This window comes from Sinocyclocheilus grahami, unplaced genomic scaffold (assembly GCF_001515645.1).
Source record: "Sinocyclocheilus grahami isolate Dianchi unplaced genomic scaffold, SAMN03320097.WGS_v1.1 scaffold1434.1, whole genome shotgun sequence".
NCBI classification, from domain to species: Eukaryota; Metazoa; Chordata; class Actinopteri; order Cypriniformes; family Cyprinidae; genus Sinocyclocheilus; species Sinocyclocheilus grahami.
The window spans coordinates 217,923-234,089 of NW_015506613.1; the positions used below are offsets into that span (position 1 = coordinate 217,923).

A 16,167-nucleotide genomic window follows, 5' to 3' on the forward strand; every position below is an offset into this window, starting at 1 on the left:
GATAGTCCACTTTAGACATTCTATTAACAGTAAGTAACTTTGCAACTACATGTCAACTAGCAGTTAGTAGAGTATTAGTAGAATGTCTGCTTAATATATTCTAACACTTTCTTTGTCAACATTCTACTAACCCTAAACCTACCCTAACAGTCTACTCTGAGAGTTAGTAGACATGTAGATGCAAATTAATGAGAATTAGTTGACATGTAGTTACAAAGTTACTTATAGTTAGTAGAATGTCTAAAGTGGACTATCGAAATAAAGTGTAACCCAACAATTTAATTGTCACGAGTGACAATGTTCATTTCTGATATCTGAACATATATTTCTGATATCAACAATTGGGAGGGTACTTTCTGATACCTAAAATGACTTTTGTTACTAGTAACAATCACATTTATGATATCAGAAATGAACATTGTCACTAGTGACAATTAAATTGTTCATATCAAGAATAGTTACTAGTGGAAATGTAATTGCTGATATCAAAAATAGCAATTGTTACTAGTAGAAATCTAATTCTTGATATCAAGAATTAACATTTTAACTAGTAAAAATTGAATTGTTTATATCAAGAATTCATATCCTGTGAAGGAATAAAAGTCAAAACGGCTTGCCATACTTACAGTAGTCATGTTTCCCACCCATTTCTGTTGGTGGTCTGCTGTGAAGTCTTCATGGAAAGATACTATCTTTGTTGTCATAAAGTGACCATGTTTTATACCGTGGTTTTCATCACAGATTATTTTCTTCATTAAGACTAAGAAGTTTGTGATTAAGAGGACACTGCAGGTTTCTTTGATCGACACTAGTATTGCAATTCTGTTTCTTTACCTATTTAGATTTATTTAAATTCAAAGACATTCATTTTACTGTTTTGATCGCTTATGATGGATAGTAGCCTGATTCTGAATCTGATGGTTTTCTAGTTTTTTTTATTTTTACTGCATTCCACAAGTCTCAATTAGATATTTTCCCATTAGCCACATTCTTGATTAGTTAGTGGACTCCACACCTCACTGGAATAAATGACATTTGGCTCATTAACTAGTCTAATATGTGCATTCAAATTCTAATTGGAATTCCTAAAGGCATTTTTTTTAGCTTAGAAATTGTGCTCTCAGATCATTGAGGCTGTCTTTGCAATTGATTATAAGGCCAAAATGATTGTATCATGATGCATATGTAGTATGATTGCTTATTAATATGAATGTTTTTTTAATGATTGTTTATTTTATTTTTAATATGACAGTATTTATCATTCATTCATTTATTTGTTATATTACAACATTTTACAAAACAAAAGTATGTTTTTTTTAAAAGAAAATTGATACTTTTATTCAGTAAGGATGCATTCAATTGATCAAAAGTCATTTTGAAAGTATTGAAATTGAAAGTAAAGGCTTTTTTCAATGAAGAGCATGATTTTTTCGGTGTGTGTTTTTAGAGGGCTTTGACAGAGGAGCACTGGCAGAGAGCCCTGCAGCTCTGATATTAAGCATGCTATCAGGCTCCTGGAGGGGCCCTTCATTGTCCCACCACACTCCACTGCAGCACCACTAACACATCATTTGTTAGCGCCCGCTTCACTGGTTTTAATTAGTGTCTCTGAATGCAGCCACACAACAGAGGCTCGAAAAATCAAACGCCACTGCTCCAAATTTGTTTGTATCTGCTCCAGTTTCACCACACAAGTTCCTCCCTTCACACAGCCAAACACACAAGAGCTGTTTGAGTTCCTCATCTTCCCTCAAAATATTTCCTCTGTCAATATCATACTGTCTGCTTCACAACCTGGCAAACGACGTGTTTTGTAGCAAACACAATGAGGAAGTTATATTTAATGTGCCTAACCCTGCTGGTATGGAAAATTTAACGTAAGAAAGCAATCGCGTGTGATTTGTGAAGTAATGAGATCTCATTACCTCATGTGGTCTATAATCATTTCCATTTATGCTGTGAACAAAAATATGAATCACATGGAAAGTCTTTCTTTTTTTAGTGGTTATTTCTTTAAATAAATCCTATTACAAACTGTAAACGATCCTGATTGGGAAAGCAGCATGAATGTGAAATAAAGGCAGTTCCTCCCTCTCAACTGCGGTTTATTTCTCTTTGAAGCAGAGCTGGCAAAGGCAGAATTAACTGAATCTTATTCTATATGAAGTGGGGATGAGAATGAGCTAAAGAAAAATCAAAATTTACCATAGATTCTTTTAATTTATTTATGGTAACTTGAAGCTTAGAGTAAGAAATGTATGTGGGGAAGATATTAAAACTGCTACGCCGCTGCATGCTTCCCAGTGTAAATGTGATTTGCATGCTCATTTATGTCTATAATTACAAGTTTCTATCTTTTTTCATGTTTCAGAAAATGAAATTGGAGGAGGTGTAGTGACCTCTTATCAGTCGTCTAACATAGAGGGCCGCGGGGCAAACAGAGGGTCTGAACCAAAGAGCGATTAAACCGGCAATTACATCAGGTACCACTTCACGCTATCTGTCTTTCTTTCTGTCTACACAGTACTTGATCTCATAGAATGCATAAACACAATCAAGTGTGTATTTCTGCTATGAGCAGACTTGAACACACCCCTCATCTGCCATTGGTTGGGCAAACAGATAGTCCCGCCCTACACTCACACCATTGGTTGAGTCACTGTTGCTTGTTTTGAGCTGCTCTAGATATAAACAAATCAACATTTTGAAATTAATGTTTTGTGCTACTACAGCACCATTATGTTACATGTTTCAGGAAGACAACTTACCAATGACTTATTTTACACATCAAGCTATCTACTTTATTTTTAAGCCATTTGTAACTTGAATATGTAAGGCTTCCAGTGTCATTCGATTCCAGTTATTTTACAAAAATAGTCTGTTCTGCTTCTTGATGTTGCAGACTGATATTATTATCATATTATTCAAATGTATTGTCATAATCATAAATGCTCCAGTTTTTAGTGCAAATAGTTTTACTACCCTTTGTTATTCATAGTTATTTACCTATAGACACTAATGAATCTGAAGTTTCGCACATTCACTGAAAATACTGACGCAAAATTGTGGACATGAATATCTCACTTTAAAGGAATAGTTCACCCAAAAATGAAAATATGCTAGAAACATCTTCACCCTCAGGCCATCCAAGATGTAGGTGAGTTTGTTTGTTCATCAGATTTGGAGAAATGTAGCATTGTGTTACGGGGCGAACAAGACGTGAGACGTGCGGATCCAAGTTCAAGGCTTTATTTACAAAGGCGTGGTCAATAAACAGGCAAGGGTCAGATAACACATGTATATCACAGGCAGGACAAATAATATTCCTAGGGCTAGCGTGGGTCTTCGATCGGCGAACAGTATCCAGAGGGCTTGACAAGAAGGGTAATCCAATATACGAGCAATAGTCCAGGCGAGGTGCAAACACAGTCCGAAACACCAAGACAAAGGGTTAATCGAAGATACGTGGCAAGAATCAGGAACCAGGAAACAGGCAAGGCAAGACCATGACTAGACTAAGAAAACTAGAGCAGGCTCCGTAAAGTAGCTATGAGCTATCACAGTGATAAACGCTAAACAATACAAGGTGATTAGCGAAGGATTGAGTGGTTGTTATATAGTGTGTGTGTGATTGGCTGCAGGTGAGTCCAATCAGTGCAATGGAGCATGGGAAATGTAGTCCAGGGTGATGTGCAACAGTTTGTGTGGTGTGAGAGTCAATGTAATCAGAAGGCGACCTCTGTTGGCGAGCAGACGGAAGACCAATGACCGGATTCGTGACACATTGCATCACTTGCTCACTTTTCAAGTTACAAGACGTTAATTGGTGGACTGGAGTTGTGTGGATTACTTGTGGATTATCGTGATGTTTTTATCATCTTTGGATTCTGACGGCACCCATTCACTGCAGAGGATCCACTGCTGAGCAAGTGAAGTAATGACACATTCAGTGTTGGGCAGTATGCATTACTTAGTAACGCGTTACTGTAATTTGATTACTTTTTGAGTGATTTATCGCGTTATAATTTTCAAATTTTGTAATTAGAGTATAGTTACAAGTCGAAGTCTCTATACATTACTGCCACATTACATTGCTGACAGAATGCAGTGTTTTATAATCTAGAGATTGTAAAAAGGATGTAGCACACGCACTGTCGAGTCAAGTGCCAGTGGATTAGAGACCTGCGCCCGCGAGACCCGACGCAACAGAGTGCGGTGCGGGACAAGATGGGCGAGTGCTGGTGCAGGTGGGTAGACACTTGTGTGTGTGCGGGATACGGGAGATTAAAATGATTCACGGGACTCCCGCAAAATAGAAATATCTAAACGTAAAATATCTCAAACAAAAAACGATTTACAGTTGCGAGCGTATGCAGAGTTTCTATTTAGGCTATAACACGTGTTTGCAGCGTTGAGCAATGCAGTGCTGAAATTTGCGTGCTCACGAGTCCTGTCATTATAACACACTTGTAGACAGTGTAGACATTATTCAAGATTCATTATGCATATATTTATTGTGTTATAACAGAGATTTGTGAGATTGCGATGAACTGAGATGTCTTTTAGAGATTATAAATGCAGCGCTCTTTGTGGCATTCTGCCATCCAAACCATGCACGCATTTTACCATTTTACTTTAGTTAAAAATAACAGTGTTCTGTGAATGTTGATGCTTTAATAACAAATATTTATCGGGAGCGTGTATGCTGGGATTTCATAAATTTAATGGAGAAAAAAGTAACGTAACTAGTAATGTAACTAATTACTAATTACCTTTGAAATAAAGTAATCAGAACAGTAACATGATTACTTTTAAAAGGAGTAATCAGTAATTTGATAACATTTTCAGAGTAACTTGCCCAACACTGCACATTTCTCCAAATCTGATGAACAAACAAACTAATCTGCAAATTCTCATTTTTGGGTGAACTATCCCTTTAAGTATTTTAACATAAAAACACACTCTACTGTCATTAATATATGGGCTTACGTTACAAATAAAAGTTTTTATTAAAACGTTGATCGTATTTGTGGCTGTCCGCAGATGGAGGTGGATGTAGCAGATGAGAAGCGCCATTGCACACGCTCAAAAGGTATTCTCCTTTCCATCACTTACACATAACACACAGATGTAATGTGGCGATATGGTCAAACCGGCCTTTTGTTTGAGTGATAATCTAATCTTCTTCTGCCCTTTCAACTGACCTCTCACGTCCTCTGTCTTCTGTCTCTCTCTATGCTTCTTCACAGTTCCCCTGGAGCCAGCCATACATGAGTTGTTCAGGTCAGTGTTTTTACAGACTGAATCACACACACACACACACACACACACACACAGACAGACTCGAGCCCACAGGCTGGCAAAGAGGTCTTTACCTGGATAATGGCTGCCAATAAGCAGTGTTGTGATCACGCTTTCCTGTTCTCCTATTTTCTTTCCATCTGTCATATCTGTTTGGGTGATGATAAAATAGTGTCACTTTGCTAAGCTGCAACTATTTCTCCGTACAATGACATATGGCCAGTTTCTTTCAGAGCCAAGTAATACAACAATTTTCAATACACACGCTTTTCCAAACTTGAAGGTTGTTCTAGACTGATGTGACACTCTACAGCATTTTCTCAAAATTATGTGAGATCTTTACACCCCTGGTAAGCATAAATTAACATGAATAAATATATTGGGTGCATATTGCCTACTATTATTTGTTTATAGAGCTGGAAAGGCTGGAATTTGGCAGCATGTTTTTGCATTAAATCATGGATGCATCTTCTTTGTAGGATCAGAACTTCTCCACTCACTCGGCATCCTAAAAACAATACGGCTCAACCTCAGTATTTGGATCAGGACATGCTTGCAAACATGCTTTCAACATGTCTCGAGTGATTTCGTTTTTTAGCCAGTTCATTTGCCAGTTATCATAGTTCAAAGAGAGTAGAGTATTGGTGATATCAACACTAGGGTAATATGTTTGATTTGCAGGGAATGCATAAACTGATAGAATTGAAGGAAGTGTGAGTTGCTTTAGATGAAAGACTGTGCCAAATGCATCAATGTAAAATTAGTAAACATAATTAGACAAGTATGCATACATGGATCGCACACACCATTTATTTTATTTAAAATGCATTTCCAAGTTGGTCAAAATGGAAAATAATGGTTTCCATTTTAAACCAGTTTTGTTCAGATTGTCTAAAAGCAAACAGCACTCCGCAGACAAAAATAAATAAATTTAAATAGAATTATGGCTTGATACCAGAGTGTTGATGTGCAATACAGTGAAAAAGGGTCATATCTACATTAATTGTGACCCGTGCTGGAAAAATGAGTCCGTATGCGCACGGGCTAATTTTGAGCTACAGGCAAAAAAAGTTATAAATGTCGATTTTGGTTGAATTTTAGGTTTTCACAAAAATCAGTTCATTAAGCCCTTGTCTAGTGATCCAAATGATGACCAAATAATAATTAAACATCTAAAACTATCTTTATTTGTAAATTTTTCTGAGAGGAGTACCTTTTTTCCATTGCTTCTCGTGCTGAACCGCTGAACCGCTGAATGACATTAGAAGCGGCTGCATAAAGACGCTTCCGTCAGCGCTCTGTCCCGATACACATATACACAGATTTATAGTAGGCTAAGTATATTCATGCAAACATAATCTGTTATATCTCAAAGGTGGGGTAAGCGATTTTTCAAAAACGCTTTGGAAAACTGATTCGGGCCGAATAGCAAAACAAACTTGTAGCCAATCAGCAGTAAGGGGCATGTCTACTGATGTGGAGGAGAGTTCAGTGCACAGGACGGACATTAGCCGAGCCGAGCGACAGAAAGATAGAGATGGCGGTGTTGGTGTTGGTGTTGTTGTTGTTGTTGTTGTTGTAGTTGGTGGTGGTGGTGTTGGTGTTGTTGTTGTTGTTGTTGTTGGTGGTGTTGGTGTTGGTGTTGTTGTTGTTGGTGGTGGTGTTGGTGTTGTTGTTGGTGGTGTTGGTGTTGGTGTTGGTGTTGTTGTTGTTGGTGGTGGTGGTGTTGTTGTTGGTGTTGTTGTTGTTGTTGTTGTTGTTGGTATTGGTATTATTATTATTATTATTATTATTATTATTATTATTATTATTATTATTATAAGCAGCAGCAGTAGCAGTAGTGGTGGTAATAGTATTTTCAGTGCAACATGGCCTGGATCAACATCAATATTTTAGATTGTGTTCCATGAAATCTTTCAATTAATACAAGCTCATAAAAACCTTAAATACTCTTAGGGTTCCATGTGAACTACCGATTTATGTTTGGCATACATTTTGTTTCTCCAGGTAAATACATTTTAGTGATACAAAGTGCATTTCACAGGAACTTAGCAAGCATATTTCGGTACATTCAGTCCTATTTACATATAGTCCAAATTGCTTTTCAGGCTCATAATTTACCAGTTGGAAGGATGATGACATGCTTGTCCAACATTTAATGACGAGTGTTTCTATCTTAACGCCAAATACATGGCCAGCAAACAATCTCCATCTCTGAATGGACATCTGTTGATAGATTTATGTCTGACAGCTTTATATTTTTGGCCTAAAATATTAAACTAAAAACCATTCAGAACACCTGCAGGGCAATAACTAATGTCAGAGTTTTCAGTGTATTAAAAAAAATCTAGTTTTTATTAGTTTCAGCTTCTAAAATATGGAAAAGTCATAGAATCGAACCTTTTCATACAGTATTTTCAGTGTCCGTTGTCTGAATCACACCTGACTTCAGTATCTGACAGCTAGTTTGATTGTCACTGGATGTTTGATGGACAGCTGGCTTCTCTGCTGTATTGATAGGCATATCGGAGAAGAAAGCCTGGGAATGAAAGGTGGCAAAAAAGATGGAGGTGAAGATTGCATTACTGCGCACCTGCTCCCTCTCTTTGATGTCGCCTCCACCAGCAGCTTAAACCAGATAATTAAAGATAAATAAAACAACGGTTCAATCATTACTATCAGCCTCTCTCTCTCTCTGTTCCTCTATCTTTCTCTTTCACGCTTCAGATAATTTCTTCTTGAGCTGGTGGCTTCTCATTTGCATGCTTATCAAAGTGTTTTGACGATCCAACGGGAGCTGCAGTGCTAAGGTGGGATCATTAATATGTTAATTAGTCCTTTTGACACTTTGCTTAAGCATGTGTACAATGTGCTCCTCATCCGTGACTTCAGTCACATACTCGCTGGATGTGCGCACACTCCCTAAACCCATTCGCCTCTGTTTTATGGCCAATATAAATACTTACAACAGACAGAAAAGCAACTAATCAAGTGACCACTTGTGGGCTAATGGTCCAGTCTACAAAGAATATTTTAATTAGTCTAATTCTGTATTGCTTATATAGTTAGGTCTTTTTGTTGGGGAGTAAGCAGTGACACTAGTACCTTAAAGGGATAGTTCAACCAAAAATGAAAATGTGCTGTTAATTTGCTGTTCAAAAGAATGATTTGTGTGTGAACCAGACTTCACTGTGGACTGTTTGTCTGAGGACTTGGATTACAGGTAATAATGTTCAGTTTCTTGCACAGAATGATCGTTTCGCTTCGTAAGACTTCAATATATCTTTAGGAGCCACGGGAATTTTGCTTGTGTTTTTTTTTTAATTCTCAAAATGACGTTAGCCACTGCCTTGTATTTTATGAATCACAGCGGTTTCAGCTAAAAATCCTCTTTACTGTTCTACTGAAGAAAAAAACTCACCTACATCTTGAGGTGTAAATGTTTTAGTAGAATGAGTCGCTTAACTGTTTCAAAACTGCTTAACTGTTTTGTTGTTGTTGCACTGAATTGCAGTTAAGTAAGCGTTAACACTTATGGACAGTATTTATCTTTGATACATGCAGAAATAGATTTTAATGTGTACAAATACTATTGTAGTTGTTGGTCAAATGTTGAACAATTTAGTAAAGTGTCTACATGCAGTTTACAGTTCATGCAGATCAGGAGCAGCTATAACAGTATGAGGATGCAGGAACTGAAAATCTGAGTGTTTACAGTGTTTACAGTATCCAGCATGGCATACCTGGATTATCAGCTGCATCTGCGCTAAATAACCAGAATGCCCTGCACACAATACTGTATCTCACAATGCATTGTGCTTGACTTTACCTTTCATTTGAGATGTGCAATGGTGAATAAATTATGCAACATAGTGAGAATCACACTATACTCTCTGAGACATTTATAGTTGCATTCTGTTTCATATGTATGTAGTGTGCAGTGTATATGCTAGTATTTCATTCATGAGCTTATCATCATTCTAAAGCTCATGGCCCGGGGTTTAAAATTAACTGATATTGAGATAAGGCAGGATTTGATTAATTTTAATAAGTATTATGATTTTATTATTGCAACACATGATTCCCCCAGCTGTTATTAATAGATTCAATTGAGTTTTGTCGTTTCGCTTAGAAGCAAGTCAGTATATTAATACTAAGTGCTGTATTAAATACATTGTCAAGGGACATTGTATTTTTATTTTCCTGACTAAACTTTGATTATTTAGGAGTGTTCACACTTACACTGATTCACAGCGACAAAACAACCAAAAGTCACTGACTAGTAATTGACATGTAATGTCAGTGTGTCCAATTATGTGACAATATTGAGAAAAGCCAAAGACCTTAGATTTACCAAGACAGTGCACTCATATTATGAATGAGAGAAAGTGCAACATGCAATATAGCAGAATAAGTCCTGCCTTCTAAATAAAAGAACCAATCAGCAGTTGGTAAAATCATGGCATCACTGAAGCAGCCTTTAGGACCGGCGTTCCCATCGCGAGAGGTGTGCTAAAGGATGCTAAAGACCACAGCCTCTAGCATCAATCGCTAGTCAACCTCTTGAGGGCAGGGAGTGAGGTTACTCGCACAGCTCTTAGAGTTGCACATGCATGACTTGCAGGTCAGGGATGCCTTAAATAGCTGCAAATATGGCTGGTGAGTAAACAGCCTGTCCTTGAATGGGACTTTAGGAAGGCAGCAAAACATTGGCGCTCACGTGATCATTCTGCGGTGAGATCGAGAAGTTCATGTTACTTCTGAGAGATTTACCTGTTCTGTATGCTTTCTATCTGCCTATGTGCAGGAATACATTAGACAACTATTCTGAGTTTGATTAATGCACTGGTAATCATTTATCTTGTTCATGATTTTCCACTGCAAATGATATCCCTTCCAGAAAGTTTTTGCTTTTATTCAAAAAAATATTTATTAAATTGATCAAAAGAGGCAAAAAGGCACGTATAATGTTACTAAAGATTTCTATTTCAAATAAGTGCTGTTCTTTTGAACTTTCTATTTATTTGTGAATCCTGAAAAATTAAATGTATCATGGTTTCCACAAACATATTCAGCAGCACAACTGTTTTCAACATCAGAGATTTTTCTCGAGCAGCAAATCAGCATATTAGAATAATTTCTGAAGGATCATGTGACACTGAAGACTGGAGTAATGATGCTGAAAATTCAGCTTTGATCACAACAATAAACTAAATTTTAACAGATATTCAAAATATAATATCTAAATGAATTGGTTATCTTCCAATAGAAAATATTACATAAAAAAAAAATATATATATATAACTCTGGTAAGACTTTATTTTAAGGTGTCCTTGTTACACGTTACATGTACTTACTATTATAATAACAATACATTTTGCATAATTACATGCAAGTAACCCTAAGACAAACCCAAACCCTAACCCTAACCATATAGTAAGCACATGTAGTTAATTAATATTACTCAGTACTTAAATATGTAATTACACTGTAACAAGGACACCTTAAAATAAAGTGTAACCAAAACTATTTACGGTAACAATTGTAGGTTACCACTTTTTAAAGTTCAGTTCTTTTAAATTGTAATGTTATTTCAGAATATTGGTGTTTTTACTGTGTTTTTTAATCATATAAATGTAGCCTTGGTGAGCAGAAGAGACTTCTTTAAAAACATTAATAAAAATGTATTAATTATCCCAAATATTTTTTTTTAATATACCGGCAAAACATCCCATTTGTGATCAGATTGTCAAAATCTATGGTAATTTGTGCAGGTCTTTAAGGTTTGCTCGTTAGGACAACCAACAGACAGCATGACGGGCAACCAGCAAGCAACACAATGATCACAATTTAGCACTGTGTATCTTACACATTTGTGCTGTACTTCCATCGGTGCCAAGCAGCTATAAAAGGAGCCGTTCGAAACACGTAACACACATTTGACAAAGGCTCGCAGTGATCTAAACTCTCAGGTCTCCACTCAGACTCACAGTCCGCCTACTCAGATTCTAGATTACTAGTTTCTCTTCCCCCGCGCTCAGTTTACTCCCGTAGGTTACCACTTTTTAAAGTTCAGTTCTTTTAAATTGTAATGTTATTTCAGAATATTGGTGTTTTTATTGTGTTTTTTAATCATATAAATGTAGCCTTGGTGAGCAGAAGAGACTTCTTTAAAAACATTAATAAAAATGTATTAATTATCCCAAATATTTTTTTTTTATATACCGGCAAAACATCCCATTTGTGATCAGATTGTCAAAATCTATGGTAATTTGTGCAGGTCTTTAAGGTTCGCTCGTTAGGACAACCAACAGACAGCATGACGGGCAACCAGCAAGCAACACAATGATCACAATTTAGCACTGTGTATCTTACACATTTGTGCTGTACTTCCATCGGTGCCAAGCAGCTATAAAAGGAGCCGTTCGAAACACGTAACACACATTTGACAAAGGCTCGCAGTGATCTAAACTCTCAGGTCTCCACTCAGACTCACAGTCCGCCTACTCAGATTCTAGATTACTAGTTTCTCTTCCCCCGCGCTCAGTTTACTCCCGGCTGCATGATTGACACGGCTTTGCTCTTGTAGCAGGCAATCAGCGCAGCCGTTTGAGGCGGCTGTGGAATTACAGGAGCCTGCAGACAAGCAGCTCGTCTAGCAGACCTTTGGCTCCGTGAGAAGATGAATGAGGAAGCGATCTAAACTGAGAGGTGGGGGTGCTGACAGGAACGGGTAGTGATCATGAGGGAGATTAGTTACACCCTCCTGCCTGCCCCGACCCCAAAACCCACCTTATGTACCTCATGAGATCAGATATGCAATTATACAGGCGGTGCGTAACCATGGCAACACAACAATCTCCAATAATTGTGTGCAGAGTGATTGGCTTTCCTTAACTAGATTCAAATCTGCATGCAAGTATAGATCCTGAAGTAGCAGCACCACATTTATACAAAGCTTGCATTTGTAGGGGAATTTCATGAAATATGTGCAGGTAATATTTCATGCCAAAATCAAGAAAATAAATTATATTTTGATTAAGCATTTTTTATATTTACAGTATTTTTATACCTATTTTTATAATAAACTTGTGTGCATTGTAACAATGCATTGCTACCATAAAGCAAAAATGTATGCATTTTTACTGTAATATAGTAAAAATGACTGTATTACACAATGGAAATATAGTGGTAATTACAAAATATTCAAAAATAACTGCATGCATTAATGCTTTAAAAACTATTTTGAGGAGAAAGCTTGCTTAATTATCATGAAAGTAATATCGCATAAAAGTAATATTTAAGACCATCATCTTAATGGTTTTAAAATAGAGATGATTTTCTAAAATAATAGATAACTTCCGTTCATGTTTCATGAGAAGAAGGACAGGGATTTGTATTAGGTTTGGGATTTGAACTGCTCAGTTAATATTTCACACCAAAATCCAAAATCGAGAGAAATAAATTATGCTTTATTAAAGAGAATATAGCCTATTTTATACTCAATAAGATATTGTGCATTGCAACATCACATTGGTACCATAAAGAAAAAATAAATAAATATTTTTTATATATATATATATTGGGGTGAACTGTGACCTAGACATGTTGCATTTTTATTGGAAAAAGGACAGGAATTGGGATTGGGTTTAGGATTTGAACTGAGCAGCTGAAATGACAGGAAACTCAATTCTCTTGTCTGGAGTTTCTGATGAAGACGGGGCAAGAAGACATTACACACCAACTCACGAGACTGACACACATTATTCAGCGTTGATTGCGACCTCTCGCTAATGCACTCACACGCATGCAGATAACTGCAGCAATGTGTGACATCAATGTTTTGAGTGACATTTAGTATCTGGGTTGCACAAGATGCTCCATAAAAGAGTCATGATCAAATCTGTGAAAGCTGAATAATTCATGTAGCGAGAGGTAAAAACAAAGCACCGCTGTTATTATTTGTTAATAAGATACCGCAGCTAATGAGGGAGCCACCGTTTACAGCCTGCATTTGCTTTTTTAGGCTTTCAGTCAGAGAGCCAGAGTTGACTTTACAGGAATTCCTTTTGCTTTATATAAGCACTGTTCCAAACCCTAGAGAGATGTCCATCTAGACCAGGGGTTCTCAAAGTCTACATTCAAAGGTCCAAATCGGAATGTTCATCAGTGTCAAAGGTCCGGACCGGAACAATTGGTCATGACAATTGGTCGGTTCTTTTCAAAGATACATACATATAAAACATTTTAACTTTGAAATGTGCAGTGCTCAGTTTATTCAATGAAGTATAATACTTTTGGAAAATCTATTTGTGGCGGTCAGTTTTGATATTGTGAAGGGCCGCCACAAATAACTCAATATATAGGAAACACTGGACACTGCTAGAAGTCAAATGGCCTTAATCTAAGTGATAACAAAAATAAATTAAAAAATACTCATATTAGCGTCAAATGTCGCCAGATTATGTCAAACGGCGTACGCTCACTGGATGTCATGACAACAAATGTCATGAAGGAAAGGTTTCTGTATCTCGCCTTTGCTTTCTTTTCGGACCATCTCCAAAAAGACATTAAATAGCGTTAAAAAAAGCTTATTTTTCAGGCTAGACCAGCCAGTGCACATGCGCAGTTCCTAAGCGCAAACACTAACTGTTTCTATAGAAACCGGGACTTCTAATGGCAGCTGTAGTGATGCACTGACTTTACAGATTAGCGATTGGCTCTTTAAAATACTCATATTAGCGTCAAATGTCGCCAGATTATGTCAAACGGCGTATGCTCACTGGATGTCATGACAACAAATGTCATGAAGGAAAGGTTTCTGTATCTCGCCTTTGCTTTCTTTTCGGACCATCTCCAAAAAGACATTAAATAGCGTTAAAAAAAGCTTATTTTTCAGGCTAGACCAGCCAGTGCACATGCGCAGTTCCTAAGCGCAAACACTGACTGTTTCTATAGAAACCGGGACTTCTAATGGCAGCTGTAGTGATGCACTGACTTTACAGATTAGCGATTGGCTCTTTCATTCATTAGTCGGGACTTCGTTTGATAGAGCGTCCATGTTGAGTATTGCATTTTTCCCCATTCAAAACTATACGAGTGACACTGGTATTCTATACACTGTAAAAAAAAATCCGTAAAATTTACGGTAAAAAAACGGCAGCTGTGGTGGCATTACCATAAAAAATATGGTAGCAACGTTTTAGGTTTTACGGTTTTAACTTAAATTTACAGTTAAACACCGTAATTTCATTAATTGATATAATGTCAATGTACCAACCTATTGAAGTACTGAAATCTGTTTTGTACCTTCGTAATACACTGATAACCACCAAATGCAGAAAGTCACGATGAACCAAAGCCCATCACAAGCAGCTTTTAAATAATAACATATATAGAAGGTGCACAGCGTCATTCACACAAACACTAAACACCATCACGGTAACACACATGAAACTGAAATAATGCAATAAACATTAATTTAACAACATTAGGTGTAACACACAACCCTAATATACAAAACTGATAAGACAAAACTAAGAAGAAACATAGTTATTTCAACAAAAAAACATCAAATTTGAAATGTAACGCAGGGAATTCTGGGAATGTCAATTTACGGTTATTCACTGTAAATTATACGGTCTTTTTCACTTCCAGAAACGGTAAAACTACCGTAAAATTAATGTCCAATACAGTTTTTCACCGTATATAGTAGGGGAATTTACCATTAACCATTTAACAGGTTTTTACTGTAGCATTCATTTTTTGTAGGTAATTTTTTACAGTGTAGTCTTTGTTAATAAACATAACTGCGTGCGTCTTGCGGAAAAACATTGTAGCCGGAACTGTTTATTAGGGGCGTAACGATACACGCATTCGTATTGAATCGTTTGGTATGAGGCTTCGGTTCGGTACGCATTACAAATCAAACGATTCTATATTAAAATATGAACACTGCAGTCATTAATAAAAATCTATGAATAAAAAGCTTTAGCCTATTTCAGGCACCGACTTTCAAAAACAACCTGTTTAACACGAAATACGTTTCTTGTCTTTTTTTTTAACACTATGTAGGCTACAGGCCACAAGAAAAATGTTAAGGGAATAAAAAAATTGTTAGCTATATTTCGTTATCAGCATATGTTGAAGTAGCTTCGTCTCGTCGTCTCTGAGAGAATATGCGGCGTCAGATGCCGAAAGCTCCGTCATTACTCAGTCACTCTGTTTTAACTTTCATTTTCTGTATAGTGAATTGACTGAGATTAAGACGTTCACAGGCATAACTCTTGCACAAAGTTTGCACGTTTCTTGTGTGTGATATCCATTGGCTGGCCTTGATGGTTTAAAACAGAAATATTTCCAAAATTGCGATGTAACCAATTACCCCCGTACCGAACCGTGACACCACTGTGTCGTATCGAACCGAACCGTGAATTTTGTGAACCGTTACACCCCTACTGTTTATGTCTATGGCGAATCACACAGGTACTGGGCTCCTCCGCAGCGGTACCTACCCGAACCAGTCTAAAATAGTCCGAATATAAACACTTATTATAGGTGTACCGTAATGATTCAGGACAAGCCAAAAACACTGTTTGGAAAATGGATTCATGGTGTACTCGCTTATTATATAAATTTTATAAATTTTGAACACAAAAAGTTACAGACTGCAGCTTTAAATGCAGTTGAACTTTAGAGTGCCTTTTTGACTTAAGTAGGACTTAAGTACATCTTTATATGTGATTTCATAATTCTGTTGTCTTTAAAATATGGTTATAGAATTTAGGATTTTTATGTTAAACTAAAATATATTAAATATAATGCAATTCCTACTGTATTGACATACTGTATATATATATATATATA

General features: G+C 36.8%; 1 protein-coding gene across 1 annotated transcript in view; it reads left to right on the forward strand.

The window, feature by feature from the left end:
* myt1lb (myelin transcription factor 1-like, b) overlaps positions 1 to 16,167 on the forward strand; it is a gene marked incomplete at its 3' end in the record, with an annotated part of 142,833 nt that overhangs the window by 47,197 nt on the left and 79,469 nt on the right. The window contains exons 3-5 of the mRNA XM_016256465.1: positions 2,372 to 2,483; positions 5,044 to 5,092; positions 5,250 to 5,283. Of these exons, the coding sequence (XP_016111951.1) occupies positions 5,044 to 5,092; positions 5,250 to 5,283 (83 nt within the window). The remainder of the gene's footprint in view (positions 1 to 2,371; positions 2,484 to 5,043; positions 5,093 to 5,249; positions 5,284 to 16,167) is intronic.